The 22,740-nt window shown below is 33.6% G+C and overlaps 1 protein-coding gene across 1 annotated transcript in view; it reads left to right on the forward strand.

Moving 5' to 3' along the window:
• The window catches only part of mdy (diacylglycerol O-acyltransferase), an 85,899-nt gene that overhangs the window by 45,948 nt on the left and 17,211 nt on the right, over positions 1-22,740 (forward strand). The window contains exons 2-5 of the mRNA XM_073969672.1: positions 12,347-12,694; positions 12,820-12,948; positions 13,021-13,112; positions 13,242-13,294. Coding sequence (XP_073825773.1) covers positions 12,384-12,694; positions 12,820-12,948; positions 13,021-13,112; positions 13,242-13,294 — 585 coding nt within the window. The 5' untranslated portion in view covers positions 12,347-12,383. The remainder of the gene's footprint in view (positions 1-12,346; positions 12,695-12,819; positions 12,949-13,020; positions 13,113-13,241; positions 13,295-22,740) is intronic.

Raw genomic sequence — 22,740 nt, forward strand, 5'->3', positions numbered from 1 at the left:
AAAAAAATTTCAAAAAAAATCGGGGAGTTCTTACTAAACTAGAGTTGTTCCTAAAAGTGTAATTTATTCGATTAAATTTGTTGAATTTGTCTAAAAACACAAACACTTAACATTTTCTCTTTGTTTTCACAACAATTAGGGCACACAAGTTCTGAAAAAGACCCTTTAGTGCTGCCAAATTCAATGATTATTTTTCTCACATTATTCATGATAGGAGGAATGTTCTCTCGAGAAAAATCTATTCCGCGAGAGTGATATTCCGCAAGAATATTTATGATTGGGCTGAAAGTATTCCAGAAAAGAATTATCAGTATATGCCCACGTCTTCCTTTACCCCCCATAAAAGCGTACCTCTTGATTTTCAGTATTTTACTGGTTTTACCGACGTTATCTTTCCGAAATAGCGAAATATTGGTATTTAGTCTTCTTTTAGTCTAAAAACTTTCCGCCACAAATGTGTAGGTATAGATCGACGTTTTGATATAACCCCTATGGAACGGTACTTTGCTCATCGTACCGGATCTATTTGAATTTTTTCAGAAGGTTGTTTTCACGGTCGCCATTACAAATGTACAATTTTTTTCTTGAGTAAGTCCATACTTCCTGACATAATGACCCAACAGCCCCAAAAACCTGCATGCGTATATTAAAATGGATAGTGTGCAGGATAACTCTCAACATTTTCAAAAATTTCTTCTAAACTTAGTTTAACGTAATTTAATATTTCGTGTTCTCTCTAAAAAAGAAGTTTGTCCACCAAAATTGTTTGTAAATGTCAATGATTTGGTATAACCCCACATTATTATACCTACAGATTCCACGTACTTTGAAGCAAACTCGTGATACAAAATTAATATATTTTTTATATTGCATAATTATTGTGTTTGGTTATTCTTTTGGTCATAGGCTGAGGGTATATTTCCGTCAGCACAACTTACTGATACTTTCTTACTTGTTGAAATTTGGTATTTAGGAAACTAAAGACCTGGGTAAATAAGCTGCTTCGCCTGGTTGCCTTGCTTTCCTGCTTAATTTCTAACATAATAAAAATAAAAGAATAAAGAAGGCCGAGCAAAATTCGAACTGGATTGCCCTTTTCATTTTTATTCTTTTATCAGAAGTAAGCAGGCAAGGCAGCTTATGTAAGCAGGCCTTAATTGTTCTATTTTACTTCAATTCAACTCGTGGTGGAGGGTATAACAAGTTCGGCCTGGCCGAACTTAACGCTTTTCTTACTTGTTTTTATTATTCTTGATGTGGGAAAGCACAAACTGATGAGTTTGTTTAACTCTAGAGGATATTGCATTGTTCAAAGTAGAAGCGTTTGAAAAATATTTTCTATTTTGTATGCAGACTCAAACCTGATAATATTATCCTTCATCCAATACATAAAATTGTCACCATCGATATTTGAACAGATATCCGCTTGATATCTTTAAAATCCCTAATATGTAATATGTATATTCTACCAAAAAATGTGTCAATCTGCTTTTAATTCAAGTCCAATCTTCGAATAATAATATAAATACAACATTTCTCACAAGCCGGAATGTCCCAATGACCCTCTGTACTTCCTGTACCCTAACCAGCATTTTCATCTTCCACCATGGTGGAATAAGAAGGTGTTACATCAAATCATGTCAAACGTCAAATTTGATCACAATAATGCATTACTGTGAATTGCTTGTTTACATTTTGTATGTGATTTTATTCACAATAACGCATTTTGACAACTGGTATGAAGATCAGCTGTTTTTGCCGCTGTACCTGTATTATTGTGCCATGACCACAATGGTCCAATGTTGCCCACAGGCAACTTTCAAATTTCAATAAATTATAACGACATACTTATTGGAAATGTAAATTGTATTCTCGTTTTTTTTTTATTTTAGTAGATAAACATTTCAGCAAGATTTTTAAAAAATTTTGGATGCAATTATTCATTTCATTTGACATTTAACGGCATTTTATAAAATCACTAAAATATTTCATATCCATATTTCATATTTCATTTTTACTCGACTACTTATACTTAAACAAGCATAACTTCTAGTTATTATTTAAAAGTACTTTCCATTTTTTTATTCTTCTGAAATCAACCTAACGACACCCACTTAGTATATATACATAAATATTTGAAATGGTATGGGAAATACGCATACACAATTGCCCACAGGCAACGTTGGCCCACAGAGGGTTTATGAACGGTGTGTATTGAGAGAAAAATTCTAGGAAAAAGAATAGTGACGGTGAATATCGGTGTCATATGAATCATGAGCTTTGCAATCTTTATACCGAAATTGGCAATGCTAAAAATATCAGAATTACGTTGGCTTGCTCATGTCATGAGAATGTATAAAGATATTGCTCAGAAAGACATGTGAAAAGAAGGAAAATGATTATATTGGGGATATAAAGTAACTGGGAATATAAAACAAATAAAAAAATGAGCGGTTACAAACATCTTATGGGTCAAATGTTCTGAATCAGGCCACCTACGTAAGTAAGTGATATCTGTACTGTACGGATTTTGAAGAAAATTGGTGACACGTTTTAAATCAAATAATTGCACAGAGATCCAACGATAATTGGAAATAATAGGTGGTCTGTTCTGGTACTGCAAGAATCTACAAATTTTCACTATTTTTTTCGATAACATAAAGGAAAAACATTTATCGTAGTGAAAAATGTAGCTTCTTGCAGGTTCTGGAACAGAGCAAGGGTTTTTCAAATTGGACAAAAAGTGTAGATTTTCGTTCCAAATGCATGTCATATTTCTTGACCAAAATTGTTTTTCTCAGATGTTTAAAAAATTTGTCTTCTTTAATCGATTTTGTGAGTAGCCTCAAAATAAAAATTTTGAATTTTCCACGAATTTTCTCTTAATTTATGTATTTATTAAATATACATTGTCTTTTGGTCTGTTCTAGAACTGCAAGAATCTACACATTTTTAAAATTGTTTCGATAACATAAAGGAAAAATTTTTATTTTAGTAAAATTTTGTAGATTCTTGCAGCTTCTGAAACAGGCATTTTATTAAGACATATTCAAGAAGGTAGTCGCAGCCGTCTTTTTCCCCTTACTTGTAACTTAAATATTTAGAATTTAATAGGATCTACTCATGAAATTTACAAATTCAAAACGTAATTCTATACAATGCTTACGGTGACACCCTGTAATCCTGTACTAAAAAGAACCTACAAAACAGTTCAGGATGCTTCACAACATTTTGATCCACATCCGTAGTGCGATTCCCTAACTTATTTTTTGAGTTACAAAAAAAAAATCAGTAGAATTAACACGCAAAATTATGAATGAAAAGTTCAAATAAAAGTTGACAACACTGTTGCTATCGGTAGAACCATGGTGGAATAAAAATAGGGGTGTTCGTTTACTCAAAATTTGTACAAATTGTTACTGGATGTTGTTCGTGTACTCTACAGTACAATGCAAAAGACCTTAGCCGATTACAAGAAGTAACTGAACTTGTACAAATTTGTACAAATTGTTGAGTAAACGAACACTCCTGGTGTTACATCAAATCATACCAAACGTACCAAACGTCAAATTTGGTCACAATAATGCATTGGTGTGAATGGCTTGTTTACATTTTGTATGAGATTTTATACACAATAATGCATTTTGACAACTAATATGATGATCAGCTGTTTTTGGCGTTACGCCTTTTTATTCCGCCATGTGTAGAACTTTATTTTTTATTCGTCGCTAACTTACCGAAAAATATCGTTAATTACGGAAATTATAAGAATTTTAATTTTACCGACATTTGTCGGTAACTCAAAAAATGTGTTAGAGAATCGCACATCAGATTCTGTTTGTAGGATTTTCAAATGTCTTTATTGTATTCCCAAAAATATTGTATTAAACGGCCCTATTATTCAATATTTTCATTGACGTTTTTGCTATGTTCCTGAACTTGCTCTGAAATGTTGAAAATCTTGTCCTTTATAAATTTGTCAAAAAGTGCAAAAAATAGTAGATACTTGCAGGAACGGGGCATTTATTTTCTTTTATAACAATGTGTTTTTTTGTAATTTATGCATCTACCTTCTATTAATATACAGACCTTGGTCTTTATATTCAGCAACACTGTTATTACTATCTGTGTAATTTAATTACTATTTATAGTTTGAGATTATAGTTTACAGTTCAACATTTACAGCTTTATCAATTAAATAGTTTATAGTTCAACATTTACAGCTTTATCAATTAATCGATTAAAAGATCCTCCATGTCGTAAAGTCGTCGTAGTTTACACAATCACGTGAACATGTTGATATTATTATGAAATATTACTAAATGCTGTCTTTTTACACAAATGAGACCGAAATGAGAGAACAATTTTGACAGTTGTTTGCTGAGAACTTGCTAAAGGTTGCTAGGAGAATTTTTCCCAGCAACATTTAGCAAGATCGATCAGCTGATTTTCAATCACCTGTTAATGGTCACATGTTCAATGTTCATGTGATATTTGTGGAAAAATGATGCATATAATGCGATTTAACTATATTTATTGATTATTTTATTAATCTATTAATCTATTTCTTTATTTATTTTACTTAAAATTGAAGAAGTTTTTTACTGCTTTAGATTTAGTTTTTCTTTTATACATTGACGCCAATATTTTTGTTTCGATTATTATCTTGCTAAATTTTACTAAATGCTGTCTTTTTACTTTTCTCTCTTTTTTCGTATAATTAGGTCTGTACGATAACTTTGCAAGTGAAAAGTACTTGCAAGTACTCAGCAAGTTCTCAGTAACGTCTCTCCACCATTTTTACTCTCTCGAAGCTAAAAATTTGCAGATTGTTATCGAACAGCAATTTGCAAAAACTTGCAAGAAGTCAGGTGATTTGAAGAAGTTGGCGGAAAAGATTAAATAAATAATAAAATAAAAAATTAGTCGCCACAAACTACAAAATAAGTTATTTTATTTACATTATCGTTTTCCATCATTTATTTAATAATTTTTCCCTTTTTATTTCAATTTATTTTAATAACCAAACGTTTGTTTATGTTTTTGCCAAGAAGTCCGCCACAAAACAGTCGAATTTAAATCAGCTGATCAAACTTGCAAGTTCTTACAAGAAAAAATTTCCTTGCATAAACTTGTAAACAAAACTCTCCAAAGCTCTCCAAAATTCTCTCACTATAGTGAGATATATTAGGTGTGTACGATAACTTTCCCAGCAATAATTACTCAGTCAGTTCCAGCAACCTCTCTCAGTGAATTTTACTCTCTCAAGCAAGAAAAATTGCAGAAAGTTATCGAACAGCATTTTGCAAAAACTTGCAAGAAAGTCAGCTGTTTCCGAAAATGTTTGAAATTTGTTTTGGTTTCTTTTGATATTTTAAACCAAATGGAACAAAAACATAAATTTTAAAATTGCAGTTTACTTATTTAATGCTTTAATCCTATCCACAACGCTTTAGAATCTAGAAAAATGTGCAATTGTGAAATTTTCTTGGGCAAAAATGTTAACATTTCGAGTTGTTTACATTGAACAGGTGATTAAAAGTCAGCTGATCAGACTTGCAAATTTTTGCGGGACAAATTTTCCCAGCAAAAATTTGCAAGTTCTCAGTCACAAAACTCTCCAAAAATCCCTCCAAACTCGCTCTCTTTTGCTGAATAATTTTGTTATCGAACAGCATTCAGCAAAAATTTGTACGAATTTTTACAAATTATTGGGTTATCGTACACACCTAATGTTAACATTTCGATTTGTTTACATTGAACATGTGATTAAAAGTCAGCTGATCAGACTTGCAAATTTTTGCGGGACAAATTTTCCCAGCAAAAATTTGCAAGTTCTCAGTCACAAAACTCTCCAAATTCGCTCTCTTTTGCTGGATAATTTTGTTATCGAACAGCATTCAGCAAAAATTTGTACGAATTTGTACAAATTATTGGGTTATCCTACACCCCTATTGTCTCCAAATTCGCTCTCTTTTACTTTACAAGTTTGTTATCGAACAGCATTTTGTAAAAGTTTGTGTAAATTTGTACAAACTTTTGGGTTATCGTACAGAACTATTGTTCTTACTCTTTGAAAACAAGTTACGGAGTAAATCTTACTGAAAAAGTAAAAAGACACAGCTATAGTAAAATATTACAAAATGCATACTATCAGTTCAATTTTTATATTGGGTGAGGGGAATTCTTCTGATTTTTTATATGCTCCAAATTTATTGTTGTTGTAGCAGCATTTTAAACCTACGTAGAAGCATAAATTTAATGCTGGGTTGGCAGCCGTTGGCCGAAACACTATGGTTCCGGGTCAATCCGGTACGAAAGAACCCGCTGCCGTGGGATTGCAAATTTATTGTTGTTATTTCTTATTAATAAGAAATGTTAAAGATAATCTTATGTAAGGATCGCACAACACTCTGTATTTATTCACTTGCCCAGCAAAACCCTGTCTCCTGCAGCCAGTCCAGGTTGCAGAATTTTTGAATCCATGTATACACAGTGGAACCAGAACCAAATAACTGAAAAATTTATAACTGACTTCCGATTTTGCCTTTACAAATCGATTCAAACTGTCAATTCCATAGCTCAAACGTCAAATGAAATCTCATCTGGATTTCATTTGACGTTTAACCTAAGGAATTGACAGTTGAAATCGAGTGGATTTCGTAAATGTAAACCAAGCATAATACATATTTCTTTCAAACTTAAGGTAAGTTTACATTAGGCAAATATTTGCTCCAGTGACCGGCAGGTTGCGCTTACTGAGAGCAAGTGAGCATAAATGTCAATGCATTAGTTACGCTCATTTGCTCTCAGTAGGTGCACACTGCCGGTCGCCTAAGCAAATATTTGCCTAATGTGACCTAACCTTTAAAGCAGTAGTGGATTCTGTAACTCCTTTTTGAATTACCCACAAAATCGGTAAAATTAAAACGCAAAAATTTGAATGAAAAGTATCAATAAAAGTTGACAGCATTAAGTCTGTCTGGTTACTTTCCCAGCAAGAATTGTCCAGCAAGAACTTTCTCAGAGAGTAAGGGGATTTTGTTCTCTTTTGCTAAAAAGTAAACAGACACCTTCCCAGCAAACAATCAGCTGGCTTGCCAAAACAGAACAATTTGTCTGCCAATAAAGGTTGAATTTTATTAAAAATAGAAAAGAAAATGAAACAAAAAAGTATTTTTCCACTTTAAAAATGTGTTCTCCATAAAACAATACAGTTAGACTATGTAATTTTCACGAACATAAATCAACAAAAAAGTAAAAACAGATGATTGATTGTTTTCAGGAAGAAGAAGAATTGCTAGTGCTTGCTAGAAGAAATTTGTCCAGCAAGAATTTGCAAACTCTCAGTGAAAGAACTGTCAAAATGTCTCTCTCGAATCGCTTTCTTTTGCTGGTTTTTTGTGTTAACAGACGACTTCCAGCAACAATTAGTACAAGTTGTTGCAAATTTTAGGGTAACCAGACAGACCTATTATTGCTGTCGGTAGGATTTAACAACAACTTTATTTTGGTTCTTAACTTACCGAACATTTTCGTTTATTACCGAAATTATAACCATTTTAATTCTTCCGATATTTGTCGGTGCCACCGTGGTGCAATGGTATGCACGACCGCCTTGCACACAGAAGGTCGGGGGTTCGATTCCCCGGCCAGGCAACATCAAACATTTTTCAACGGTGGCATAATACCTCTCAGTAATGTTGGCGACATTTCCTGAGTATTTCAGCCTTGAACAACTTCTCCAAAAGTGGTGTCTTAAGACACGCCGTTCGGACTCGGCGATAAACAGTAGGTCCCATATTATTGAGCTAAATATGAATCGGGGTGCACTCATTGATATGAGAGAAGTCTCCCTTGTCCCATATGGGATGTTGTGGAACAATGTTTTTTTCGATATTTGTCGGTAATTCAAAAAATGAGTTACAGAATTCCACTACAGATTCTAAGAAGGTCTATATCGGTACAAAATGTTCGCTTAGGTGCAGTTTAAGGGATGTACGAGAATTTTTTTTTTAAATTTTAACCAAATGTGATTACAATTATATAATTTTGTTCGAGGGCAAATCCATGCTTCCTGTCACAATGACCGGAAATTTCTAAAAAATCCTACGGTGACCAACTAAAATCGAAAGGAATTGGAATTGGTATTGGTATTGACGAATCTCCAGCACAACATTAGTTAAAATATGTTCGCCTAAGTGCAGTGTTGGCTAAAGGCCTCGTCACATGAGAGGATTTCTGGCTTAATTCATTAAGTTGCATGTTCTTCCGCCTTTAAGTCAGAGCATACGAAAATCGTGTTTCAGCACACATTCAGCCGCGTAGAGTTGCCGCATCTCTACGTAGAGTTGCCGCATCTCATTAAGTTGCATGAATTAATTCAGAAATTCTCTTATGTGACTAGGCCTTAAGTTCGAAAATCGTTTCGAAATGTATACCGAAGGTAGTTCTTGTGGTCCTGATTACAATGCAACACTTAAAGTCTTAAATGCAGTTTAATGTCTCTTCTTGGATCGTGGTGAAATAAGGAAGTCGATACCGATATATGGGTCTCCAATATTAAGGGTCATTCTTTTATAAACCTCCCGCACAAAAATGCAGTTAAATACAAGTTTTTGCTGCATGTTGACTTTGTAGTCTCTATTATTAAGAGTTGGGGACTGGAAGCACGCGTCATTCATTGGATTTTAACGATCTCTTACTTATGGTTCTCTGGTATGCTGGAAAACTTTGAGTAAGACATGGTTTATTTCATAAAATAAACAATGAGAGCAGCGTCACGTCGCCGAACATAACTGAGGTCCTATCTTCCCTCCTTCCAGGATTCGAGAGTGACTTAACCATTTCCCACAATTCACTTATACCGGTTCCAATGTTGCAACTGTTCAGATGATTTAACCACGTGTTCCGCTTATGCTCGCTGACCAACCTGTTAACTTCCAGTGTCAGCTCCCTGAGTCTGGGATCATTGGGGTTGTCGGACCGGTGTGGGTAGTCTGCTGCGATTTTGGATTGCAAGAACACCTTGGAATCGGATCATTGCAACATCTAAGGAAAAGAAATAGCGGATGAAAAGGCACGTTACGGATCGGTTTCAACCATATTGAAGTCGACAACTCAACCAAGCCATTTCATGCGGCAGTTGGAACAAACAACGAACATAGCTGTATGGTATACAAGGCAATCTGACCCATGCTCTCCAAGCAAAGAACTACATCTCTGCGTTTCATGAAGAAGTCCGACCTGAAATTAACTGTAGGAATGATCACGGGTCAAAATAAATGAGAAAGATATGATACTGTTGACCTACCGCAGGTTATGCGAAGTTTAAGAAGAAAGAGAGACAATCGAGAATTTATTATGACACTGTCCTCATTGTCGATCCAATCTCTGACAAACTTCTGTCAAACAGAGCCAAAAAGACTGCTTTTTCTTGCCAAGGCTCTGAAGTGGCTTCAGCGAGAACAAAATTATGGAACATAAAATTTCAAATGGTTCCCTCTCTCTCTTCTCTACACCTAAAATCTTCAATATCTCTCAAATCTCTTTTTTATACCCTCCACCATGATATAAAAATAATTGTTCCACAAACATCCCAGAAGAGACAAGGGATATTTCTCCCATATCAATGAGTGCACCCCGATTCATTTTAGCTCAATGGTGCGGGACCTACTTACTTTGCCGAGTCCGAATGGCGTGTCTAAGACACCACTTATAGAAAAGACTTCTCCCATATCAATGAGTGCACCCGATTCATTTTAGCTCAATGATACTGGACCTATTTTTTTGCCGAGTCCCAACGGCGTGTCTAAGACACCACTTATAGAGAAGTTTTACATGGCTGAAATATTCAGGAAATGTCGACAACATTACTGAGGGTGGATTATACTCTCCATCATGATATAGAGGGTATAATTGTCATTAATTTGTCATTTCGTTTGTACACGTCGAAATATTCGTCAGAGACCCTATAAAATAATTATATTTTTGACCAGCATAAAATTCGATCCGTCCATCCCGTCTGTTGAAATCAAGATACAGCTCCCAATATTTAAAACAAAACTTTATAATTTGTTACAGAAGTTTATATTACTCCTACGATATTTGGTACTGAAAATTGGCTATACCGATATTCGGTATTTTGAAGGTTTCAGCTATATTTGGTCTGTTCCAGAACCTGCAAGAAGCTACTATTTTTATACCCTCCATCATAGGATGGCGGTATAATAAGTTTGTCACTACGTTTGTAACTACTCGAAATAATCATTGTAGACCCCACAAAGTTTATATATTCTTGATCAGCGTGCAATTCTACATCCATATAGCCATGTCCGTCCGTCTGTGGAAATCACTCTAGCGTCCGAACGGATTGACGTAGGTTGATGAAATTTTGGGAAATTATGTTATATTTACGTAGGACTTCTGGTATTGAAAGCGGGCTATGTAGGTCCACGCGTTCGTATAGCCCCCATACAAAATGACGCGTGACGCGTCGTCGTTTTAAGGAATTTTTAAGATATTTGGCCCATTTTATCACCGAATTGTTTGTAATTTGGTACTTTGTGCCTCCAGAGGCCAAAAAATATTCTTACCAAAGTTGGGTTATATAGGTCCACGTTTTGGTATAGCCCCCACATAAAGCCCCATATAAAGTACGCGTCATTTTAATATATTTTGAATGTATTAGACCCATTTGACCACAGAATTGGTTGTAATTTGGTATTTTGTGTCTTCAGAGGCCAGAAAACATTCCTACCAAAGTTGGGTTATATAGGTCCACGTTTTGGTATAGTCCCCACATAAGACCCCTTATAAAGTACGCGCATGGTTTAATAAGAAAGGTTAGCCAAAGCTTTATGTTAATTTAAATTTTTTCATTCAAGTATTCCTAAAACTTCGAAACAATATACACAAACTGTGTATATGTGTGTGGTGTTTGAATAATATGTCAAACAATTTTAAAAACAATCGAATTCAATGATTTTTAAAATTATTTTTGGAACATTTGTATGGAAATAATTTGTCAGGTTATCATTGAAACAAACATTTAATCATATCCACAACTTGATTATGCGGAGAAACATTGGTCCTTCATTCATTTTTCTCGATTTTTATAAAATGCTAAAAATTGGTGTTGTAAACAAACCCACTTGTTGCTTAATTTTGAAGTTTTAGGAATTCAGGAAAAACAAGGGTTATATAGATTTTTTTCATTTAAATCTACCTCTTTACTTATACCATGAGTACGCGTCATTTTAATATATTTTAAATGTATTAGACCCATTTGACCAAAGAATCGGTTGTAACTTTGTATTTTGTGTTTCCAGAGGCTAAGAAACATGTCTACCATAAAATGTTTATATAGGTCCACGTGTTGATATAGCTCCCATAATACAATATCTCCCAATTTTCGATATTTTGAACGTTTTAGCCTCATTATCACACCGATATGGCTGAAATTTGGTATTTAGTCTTCTTTAGGCGTATAAAATTTTCCCCCAGAAATTTGTAGGTATAGGTCCACGCCATCATATAGCCCCCATGGAACGGTACCTTCCGAATTTCGGTATTTTGAAGGTTGTGGCCACATTAATCCGCCGAAATGTCTGAAATTTGTATTGGAGGGTATAAAAAGTTCGGCCCGACCGAACTTAACGCTTTTCTTACTTGTTTACTTCAATAAAGTTTTTTAATTTAAATTAGAAGATTCTTTCAGTACTGGAACAACTAATTATCTTAACCAAAATGGCTGAATTTTGGTATTTAGTCCTCTTGGGAGCTACAAACAGAAATTTGTCAGTATAGGTCCAGAGGGAACCCCCATAGAACTGTACCACCCGATTTTCGGTATTTTCAAGGTCTTAGCCGCATTATCCTACAGGAATGGGTAAAATTCGGGATATACAACATTCCTGCAATGAATTCTCAATATGGGTCCTCGTTTTTATGTAGCCCCTATAGAAAGGTACCTCCCGATTTTCGATATTTTGAAGGTTTAGCCACATTATCCTACCGAAAGAATGACATTTTTTAGGTTCATATTTATATATATTATATATTCCCAATATGAAGGTACCTCCAGAGTGACTGTAACGTGGTATTTCGTATTCTGAATGGTTAGAAAATATGGATGCCTCATTGGTATTAAAGCTTGTTTAAAAGAAAGCGATATCCTTCAGTTAGCGTGGCGAATGAGCTTAGTACTTTCATTGACCAAAGGAAACTAATTCATATTATACTGTCTGCAAAGTCGTCTTTGATTCATTTTTTACTTTATACCGGACAAGCGTATCAATTCTTCATATCCAGTGTGTAAATAGCAAATGTATCCTATATTTTACAGAAATTCTCCCCCTATTCCTCAAGCTGTTGCTACAAAGATGGCGACCAAAGAACAAAATGGTCGTGTGGGGATGATAAGGAAATTACGACGCTCCGCATCGGCCAGTGAACACAATATGAGTGAATTAAGAAATCGCAAATCCACACAAAACCTTTTCGACCAACATGGAATACCAATTGATCTCAAACAATTTCGTAAAGTTCTCGACAAAGAAGATAATGGCAGTGCAACAAATAACAATAATAGTTCAGAGAAAAAGACTAGATACCGTAGGACGCAAAGTGTAACGAGGGCTGAAGAAATCACTACCAAATCGGAAAAGCAACGACTTCAACAACCAGATAAAGGGTGAGTGAGAAGAATATAATGCTAGAAAAATTATAAAACTTGTTGACTTACCTTCATTTTATCCCATATTGTGACTGTATTTAAACATCCTAATTCTTTCTTGTCTTCCGTTAAACCAATTACAGCTGTCATCGTCCCAGAGATTCTTTATTTTCATGGAGTTCTGGCTTTAGTAATTTCACCGGTTTAGTAAATTGGGGTTTCCTACTGCTGACAATTGGCGGATTCCGTTTATGTTTAGAAAACTTATTAAAGTGAGTAGCTATCGGGACATTTTGATTTCATTCATGTGATTTTTTTCTCCTTCCTCTTTCATTTCACTTTAGATATGGCATTCGGGTGAATCCTCTGGAGTGGTATATATTTTTAAGTGGCAAAAATGAATCGGAAGGACATGCCTCGTTGTTTTTAATTCTATGTAAGTCACAAAAAAATTAAAATTAAAAAACTTTTGCCTTCGAAAAAAATTATCCATTTGATTTGTTTGTAATCAATATTAAATGCTTACGTTTTTCTTCCAATGTTTGTTTTTAAATTCCGATCACAGATTCTTTTGTACACATATCCATATGTTTGCTGATAGAAAAAGGACTGGCCATGGTAAGTACTTTTTTACTAATTATTTTATCTACTAAATGTAAATAACTTCATAGAAATATATAATTGGGAATCCGCTTAGGAAGGATCTTATTTTATATTATTAAACATTAGGCATTAAACTTCCCTGCGGGAAAATAAATTAGTATAAAAATAGTTTATAACTAGTTTAAAAAGAACCACAAGTGGTTATTTTTCGATTATTTCCATTGCGCCAACTAACTATTTTAACACGGGAATGAGATAGGCAGTGGACAATTGTCCATCCCTGCATTACTTTTAACTAGTTATAAACCAACTATTTTTAACTAATTTATATCTAACTATTTTTTGACTTTTTATAGTCAGTTTAAAAATTTTGTTTTTGTCTTAAAGAGAGTGAAAAAAACATTTTTTTATTTATTATATTTTATTTATTTTTGATTTCTTTTAATTTTCTCTTTTGCTTTTATCTTTGACTTATTATTTTTTCACCAGTAGTTTGCAGTATGATTCCTTATTGTTCCACGTTTGGTATGTCGAGTCTATCAAAACTAGCTTGTATAATTGTATGTTCATTTATATCGAAATAATTACGAAAAGTATATGAGAATTATTTGCGTCAAAAACACACTATTGAACATTCAACGTTTTCAACTGTTTTAACAGCTCTCGCTGCACATGATCTTTTATTTGAGAAGTTGTTTCCTTACTTCTATAGTAGTCAGCTGTCAGGTACAACATTTTCACATTTTAATTAGCCGAGTCACAATAGTTTCATAACGAATGCGGTTGAAATTAATCCCTACGACTGTTTTAAAGGATATTTGTTACGGATTATTCTTGTTGGCACTGGGCGAGCTCTTCAGCTACTCATAGTCATTCAGAATGAGTCCAAAAGAAGCTTCACACAAGATTTTGTTAGTTATCTTATGAAAGGTGAGTGACGAAGTCATCATTTGATTGGGCGCCATTTTCATTTCAAACGTTCAACAGGACATCTCTCGACAATATTGAACAATTGGAGAAAATTTCCAGAAAATAGTAACTGGTAATCTTCAGGGAATATGATGAAGGTAGACGCCAAAAAATGTGTTTATTTTAAAAACTAAAAACCAAAATTATCAGGTATGTGATGAATTTCGAATCGATTTGCAATGAAAAGGATTTGCCCAAATCGAGTGAATTGTTTTTAGAAGTGATGGGATCCGCATCTAATTTCTATTCCACGTTGTTTCAATTTCATTAAATTCCCACAAACAAAAACGGACTGGTGATCCCTAATCTGCAGTTTAAAGAAGAAAAATAGAAATAAAAAACACTTTTTTAGTCTTGGCGATGGCAAAAGCCGAAAATATTTAATAACAAATAAAATAAATATGTGTTCTTGTTTAAATTGGCCTATATGGAAGTTTATTTTGGAAATTCTTGTCCAATTAATTACATGAGGAGAACTTTGCAAACAGTGCAAACAACATATTAAGCGGATGCCTTCACTAATCTAGAGGAAAGAGACATGTTCAAAGTAGATATTTTGATCCGTGTTTTTTTTATCGAAATATCAAATATTTTCTTAACAAAATACATATATGTACTAAATATAAGGCAAATAAATGTAAATTTATCTATTCTATATCCGTGTTTAAATTTCAAGCCTTTTTTTCCTAAAAAAATATCAAAATTCATTACATCATTTATAAATCGACCACAAAAATATGACAGTTTTCAAAACGAGAAAAATAAACGATTATCGAATTGCATCACACGTCTTTTTGACCAATTTTTCCATAGAACAAAATGGAATATCAAAACCGATATCGGAAACAATTCGATGTCGGAAAATGTACATGCATCACACCTACAGTAGTTTTTGACTCGTTTTGAGCTCGAAAACGATTTCCATCACATACCTGTATATTATTATTTAAGATTGATGTGATTATCTTTATTTCTTACAATAAGTTTATTTGTTCCAAAAAGGAATTTTGATTTTCTGATTTTTCCCAGGGGTAGTGGTGTAGGATATCACGTGGTCGGCACCGTCCGACTATAGCCTTAGCTTACTTGAAAATTTAATGGCTTTTCCAGAATTATGTTAAGGATTTTCACCAAAGGTAGTTCTTGTTATCCCGATTACAACTATATAATTTTCTCGTGGAAAAGTCCATTCCTTCTGCCATAAAGGCCGAAAGATCTAAAAATTCATACAGTTACCAACTAAAATTAAATATGGGCATAATAACTATCGAAAGGAGTCACATTGGTCGACATAATATTTCAAACGAATTTTAATTATTTTATTTATTTGAAATATTTATTATTATAAAAAATTACAATAAAATTATTAAAAAAAATCCAGGGTGACCATTTTTGCAGCTAAATTTAGCATTATTTTTTGTATTTAGCCGCAAATTTTCCATTTAGCATTTTCTTTAGCATATTTCAATTATTAATTTAGCATTATTCTATCCTTAAAATCCCTAATATATTAATACTTTTTCATAAAAAAACCTGACATTTTTTAGTTAATTTTTATACATTTAATACCCCGGATACACTATTGAAGGTTAACCCACTGGGTTTAATAGATCCAGTGGGTTAATCTTTGCTGGTTACACTTAGCTTTTCGAGGATATAAACTGTCAGCTGATGTTTGTTTACGTATACATACAAAATAACTAATAAAGTCGTGTTTTACATTTTTACAATTTCTCGTATGACAATTTCTCATATTGGTATATTTTACACACAGGGATACATTTTTGTATCATGGTATCAAGCGTACTTTTTGTTTAAAAAAGTGTATAAAGTAAAAAAATAAATAATTTTATGATTTTCAAATAACTTTAGATTTATTAACTCCATAAAATTTCATGCGACCAATCGTAAACGTGTAAAACACGACTAGCTCTGTTGCAAAAACAGTTGCAACTTTTGGTACTTTTTGAGTAGAGTTGGATTTTTTTGCACAAATACCGAATACAACACTGTATTTTTGGTGGATTTGTGCCGGATTTAAAATAAACCCAGTCGTGAGTGGATTTAATTTTTGTATGGCAAATCTGGTCAGATTTGACCAGATTAAGCAATAAATCCTCATGAAGTGGGTTAACCCGGCAAAAAGCTGTAGTGTAACCGTGCTATAATTTAGTAATGAAAATGTGAATAAGAAAATAAAATAAAACAAGCAAAAAAGTTAGGTTTGGCCGGATCGTGGGCATGTGTCTGCGATTTATGCTGAAGAAGTTTTATAACCACTTTGAACCCAAATGACACCTAAGTACCTTAAAGCAGCCGGAACCAGTTTATAAGACCCATTCCAAAACCTTGACCTATGTCCACAACTTTGGCGGTGACGTTTGTTGATCACTACGAAGCTTAAATGCTAATTACAGCCAATTTTAACCGAAAATTTATATAAAAACTTAAAATACCTGAAACCGGACTGTACCGGTATATGGACCTATGTCCACAATTTTTAATGGAGAAGTTTGTTGAAAACCCTAAATACGAAATTACAGCTAATTCGTTCTAGTCTCAAAATGTAGCTAAAAACATAAAAATACCCGTATTCCAAAAAATGAACCCATGTTGGCAGTTCTTGGAAGATAAGTTTTTTGACATCTAGGAACGCTAAATGCTAAATTATAGAAGTCGGGTGGTAACGTTATATGGGGCTATTCCAAAAGGGGGACCCAATATCCACAATTGTTGGTGGATCAGTTTTATGGGAATCTTAAATACCAAATCATAGCTAATTCGGCCTCAGCCAAAAACAGCAAAATACCTGAAATCGGAACCGTTATATGGGGGCTATACCAAAACATTGACCAATATAGTGCATCTTCCCCTGCAAACAAATGACGCATGTTTCCAGAGTATTTTATCTCAATTTTTGTGATTGTCACAGATGGACATGCATAAATCGACTAAGAATTTTACCCTGATCAAAATTATATAGGGTCGCAAATGATTATTTTAAAGCGTTTTAAACGGAAAAACAAACTTAGGGGTCGATCATCGATAACAATTATCGTTGAGTGGCGTTGCCAGTTGTCAAAATTGATTCACGTATGGCAACTCTCAACTGAAGTTGCGAATCTCAGTTGACGAAGCGGCTGTTTTTCAGCAACCACCAATTTTCAGTTGCAGTGAACATTTACGAAAAAACAAGAAGTAAAATAGAAGGAAAAATAAACATTTTGTTAACAATTATTGATTCTTTGCATCATTAATTAATTTTGTGTATCAATATGGTGAAAATAACGACAAAGCAGCAGTTCGAAATATTAATTGATAAACTGAGTGAAAATCCAAACTTAGCCCGAAGAGTTCGGGAGTTTTGGTGAAACCAAAGCCACAGCGGATGAAGCGTGGAGGTCCATTTCGGACAGTTTAAACAGCCATGAACCTCCAACACGAACACCTGAAGAGTGACAGAGTCTGGATTCAATTTAAAGCAAAGTAGAAAAAGAAAATGCCTCAAAATAAAATAAACTTCAACGACACTGGTGGTGGTCCATCACAATAAGTGAATTTATCGCCTTTGGAGCGGACAGCAGCAAATCTTTTGCAAATGAATTTGGTGGAAAATACAGATCTTTCCACATGATCATCAGCTTACAGTGCAGATGGCAATTCCAATGGATTCGACTTGTCCCTCAAATTTCTTCTAATAGATGCAATGTCCTGTACATTTTCTTCATCATCAAAAAATAATTCCACCTAACTTATCATTTTTTGGGACAGCAAATAAAACTTGACGATCCGAAGATTCAATGGGCAGGTTATATTCCAATCTTGGGTTGTTTTCCAAATTTGCTCGAAAACTCAGCCAAAATATTAAAATATTGTCCAGAATACACAAAAGAGTTATCCAAAGCGCAATTATTTTCAAAATGTTTTTTTTGGCGAATAGAGGTCTCAAGTTTGAAAAAACACTGATCGATAACATGTTCATCGACCACCCAGTTGAGTTGACATTCATGGTACAACATTTCGTCTCAGTCGCGCAGACAACTGACAACGCAACTCAAGTTTAGTGGCAATACAAGATAGACCCATTAGTTTACCTTCTATATTGTGGCGGAGGGTATATATTATTAAAAACGACGTTTTTAAATTTAGCATTAATTTTTGGCATTTTAATATTTATTTTATCATAATTTCAAAGCAGATTTAGCTGCAACACTTTTTTAGATCTGGTCACACTGACTGTACCTGTCAATTTCCTTAACAAAATTTAAAAAAAAATCGCAAATGCGCAAAGACATAATACCCCTTGCCACAGTGTGTTGTACGGTATAAAAGCATACTCCTCCATTGACTACAATTTCATTTAAAGAGCTTCTCGGTCTACCTGTCCTCGACTTTCTCTATGACTCCACTGATCAGTACCATCGCACCATCGCTTTGGAGACTTCTGTATCGTAACTTTTGATTTCGTTCTCTCTTTTTTCTCTCTATTTAATCTGGATATTTTCTCAAAAAGATCTAATGAAATATGTATGAATATGTTTCAGAATTTAAAAATGCACGTCATCGGTATGATTTAGAAGAGGAAACACACGCTCTGACTTAATTCCGAAATAACTCAAATACATATAAAGTTCAAGGTTTTAATATGTACTGCATCTCATTGTGATAACGCATTGTCGTATTTATTAATTTTATCAGCAACTAAGTATGAATGTGGCGATCAGTGTGACCAGATTTGAAAAAGTGTTGCAGCTAAATCAACATTAAAGTAATGCTAAAATAAATATTAAAATGCCAAAAAATAATGCTAAATTTAAAAACGTTATTTTTTAATAAAATATACCCTCCACCAGAGTATAGAAGGTATATGTGGTTGGTTTTTCCGTTTGTAGCGCATTGAACTAATCATAAAGTATATTATTAAACATTTGGGGTTCCCAGTGATCAAAAAACTTCTCCACCTAAAATAGTGGCATTGGTACTTTCGTAACAAAAAGAAAAACTAACTATTCCATATCAGTTCCGAATATTTCGTGGTGGAGGGTATAACAAGTTCGACCCGGGGAAACTTAACGTTTTTACTTGTTTTATTTTATTTGCTTATTCACATTTTTATTCCTTTAAATCAGAGCAAAGACGAAAAACTTCGATGTTTTGGGCTATTCAAACAGCTGTTCTATTCAAATTCAACCAACATTTATCAGATTTTTTTAATAAAAAATTAATTAAATATCTCAGATTTCATGGATAGGATAATGCTAAATTTATAATGAAAGAATGCTAATGCCAAATACAAAAAAATAATGCTGAATTTAGCTGCAAAAATGCTAAATGGCCACGCTGGTGCAGATTGGATTGATTCAAGAGTTTAAGTTGTCGTCAAAAACAAGAGGAATTCAAAAATGTATTTACTACAATCGAATGTTTAATGCTTAAAACACACTTTCTCCTTTATGTTCAAACAGAGGAAACTCGCGGGAAATTTTTCTTCAGAATAACCACCAATAGTTTTACTATAACCTAAAATAGAAAGTGTCAACGCCAGTAACAAAGACTCCGCTGCATTAGACTTCATATCTGGTGTTAACCACCACCCACAATAAGAGATTCAGAGTGTCTAATTTGGAGCTAGTTGGTCCATATACTCATTTCGTTAAAGACTTAGGGGTCGATTATGCATTGCCACTAAACTTGAGTTGCGTTGTCAATTGTCAGCACAACTGAGATGAAATGTTGTATTGTTAATGTCATCCCAACTGGGTTGTCGATAAACGTGTTACCGATCAGTGTTTTTTCAAACTTGTGAACTCTATTTTAATCCAAAACAAAGATGTCAATATTACAAGATAGGAAAAGTCAATTGTGAAAAATTAACTGTAGGTGGAGTTAACCTCTGTTGCTACGACATCATAGCAACATTCTGTTAAACGAAAACTGTTACTCATTGGAATATTGACAAGAAAAACATTAAAACTCAAATTTTACGGCGTTGACTTTTGTTTTTTTATTAAATAAAAATAAAAAATAGTGAAGAAACAAATTTTAGCCACAAAACACAACGTTAATGTTTTCTGCAGCGAGAAATGGGAATCAAAAGCGATTGACATTGCTGTTATCAATTCCAGTGAGTTGTGTAGCCATCTGTAACCAAAATGTGAAACTATTATCATATGTTTTTGGAAAATGCATTTGTTCAAGTCTTTATTGCTATACGTCTTTGTCCAAAAGGCACAATTCGTAAAAAAACTATTTTAAAATGATAAGTTCAGTAGAATTATTTTTGATGAAGAAGAAAATATACAGGACATGACATCTATTAGAAGAAATTTGAGGGACAAGTCGAATCCATTGGAATTGCCATCTGCACTGTAAGTTGAAGCTCATGTTCTAAAGATTTGTATAATCAGTTAATTATTTTAGGTTCAAGCCGTATTTTCGATTGAAAATGATGCCGTAGTTTACAGTGTGGAAACGTTAAAGGGATGACTTCAAAGTAAATTACAGATCAACAGCAATACCCACACTTTTAAAAGTGTGCGCTGCGTTGATATATTTTGAGGAGGGAAGTTTCCAAAAGTCCCATTACAACAATTGCATTGCTCAATCTGTATTGTGGAACGTATTGAAGGAAGTTGTCCACTTGACAAATTGTGCCAAAATTGGAACGTTTCAAATTGTTTGAGGAGGAAAAAAGACAAAACAAAAATCATTTTTATTCAAAAAGGAAATTCCCTGGTGTTGTCGGCTGTATACATATATGGAACCCATGTGTACATTGGATTTGCACTCAATTTATCAATTAATATTTCAAACTGTTGTTTCATTGTTATTTTCACCATATTTTTGATACACAAAATTAATTAATCACGCAAATAATCAACGATTGTTAAGAAAATGTTTTTTTTTTTCATTCAATTTTACTTCCTGTTTCTTCGAAAATATTCACTGCAACTGAAAATAACTGGTTGCTGAAAAATAGCCGGTTCGTCAACTAAGATCGCAAATTCAGTTGAAGGTTGCCATACATAAAGTAATTTTGACTACTGACAACTCCACTCAACGATCATTGCTATCGATAATCGACCCCTTAGACTGCTGGGGGGTTACTCAGTATTGCGATGCGAAAGCAAATGCGATGCGAAAGTTAAATGCGTTAGGCCGCCATCAGACCATCTGCTTTTTCACATGTATGACATCAGCTGTTCTGTAGTATTAGTATACCCAAAGTGACAACATACATGTGAAAAAGCAGATGGTCTGATGACGGCCTTAAGAGTACAATTTGGTACTCTGTATCACAAACGCAAACGCTTTCGCAAAATAAACGTAAAATATGGCAACGCTGGCTGCACAATGTAAACAATAACGAAGAATGAGAAAACGAAATGTCAAAAAAATTGTAAATAAAAACATTTTTGTTCGGTACGTGCGTTTTTAAAACTTACTATTCGCTTATAACAAAAAAATAATAATTATGGATTCGGTGGCGGAACGGATAACAAAGAGAAAAAATGTTTCGTCTCAATAAAGATGCGGTTATGTACATTTAGACAACTAATGCATTGCAAATTGTTCGTTTATAGCAACGAATTATGTAAAAGCTATACGGTTTCTTGTGCAAATCTCTTGCTATTGGTCCTCAAAACAATATTCCATTTACCTATAACAAGTGTTTTTACGATTTATAAAAAACAGTGAAAAATAATCATTGCCTACTACTTTGGGTGACAAATAAAGAATTTGGAACAAGTGTCGTTTAGAAGCACCCCTTGGATTAGTCTGAAATTTTTACCATAGGTAGCCCTTGGTACCCTGATTATAACGATATTAAATTTTACAGAGATAAGTTTAGACTTCCCGAGATATAGGTCTGAACATTTTTACTTGTATCACCATTAATAACAAATAAAATAAATATGTGTTCTTGTTTAAATTGGCCTATATGGAAGTTTATTTTGGAAATTCTTGTCCAATTAATTACATGAGGAGAACTTTGCAAACAGTGCAAACAACATATTAAGCGGATGCCTTCACTAATCTAGAGGAAAGAGACATGTTCAAAGTAGATATTTTGATCCGTGTTTTTTTTATCGAAATATCAAATATTTTCTTAACAAAATACATATATGTACTAAATATAAGGCAAATAAATGTAAATTTATCTATTCTATATCCGTGTTTAAATTTCAAGCCTTTTTTTCCTAAAAAAATATCAAAATTCATTACATCATTTATAAATCGACCACAAAAATATGACAGTTTTCAAAACGAGAAAAATAAACGATTATCGAATTGCATCACACGTCTTTTTGACCAATTTTTCCATAGAACAAAATGGAATATCAAAACCGATATCGGAAACAATTCGATGTCGGAAAATGTACATGCATCACACCTACAGTAGTTTTTGACTCGTTTTGAGCTCGAAAACGATTTCCATCACATACCTGTATATTATTATTTAAGATTGATGTGATTATCTTTATTTCTTA

The sequence above is a fragment of the Musca autumnalis genome, unplaced genomic scaffold (assembly GCF_047663935.1).
Source record: "Musca autumnalis isolate F117 unplaced genomic scaffold, ASM4766393v1 scaffold_2, whole genome shotgun sequence".
NCBI classification, from domain to species: Eukaryota; Metazoa; Arthropoda; class Insecta; order Diptera; family Muscidae; genus Musca; species Musca autumnalis.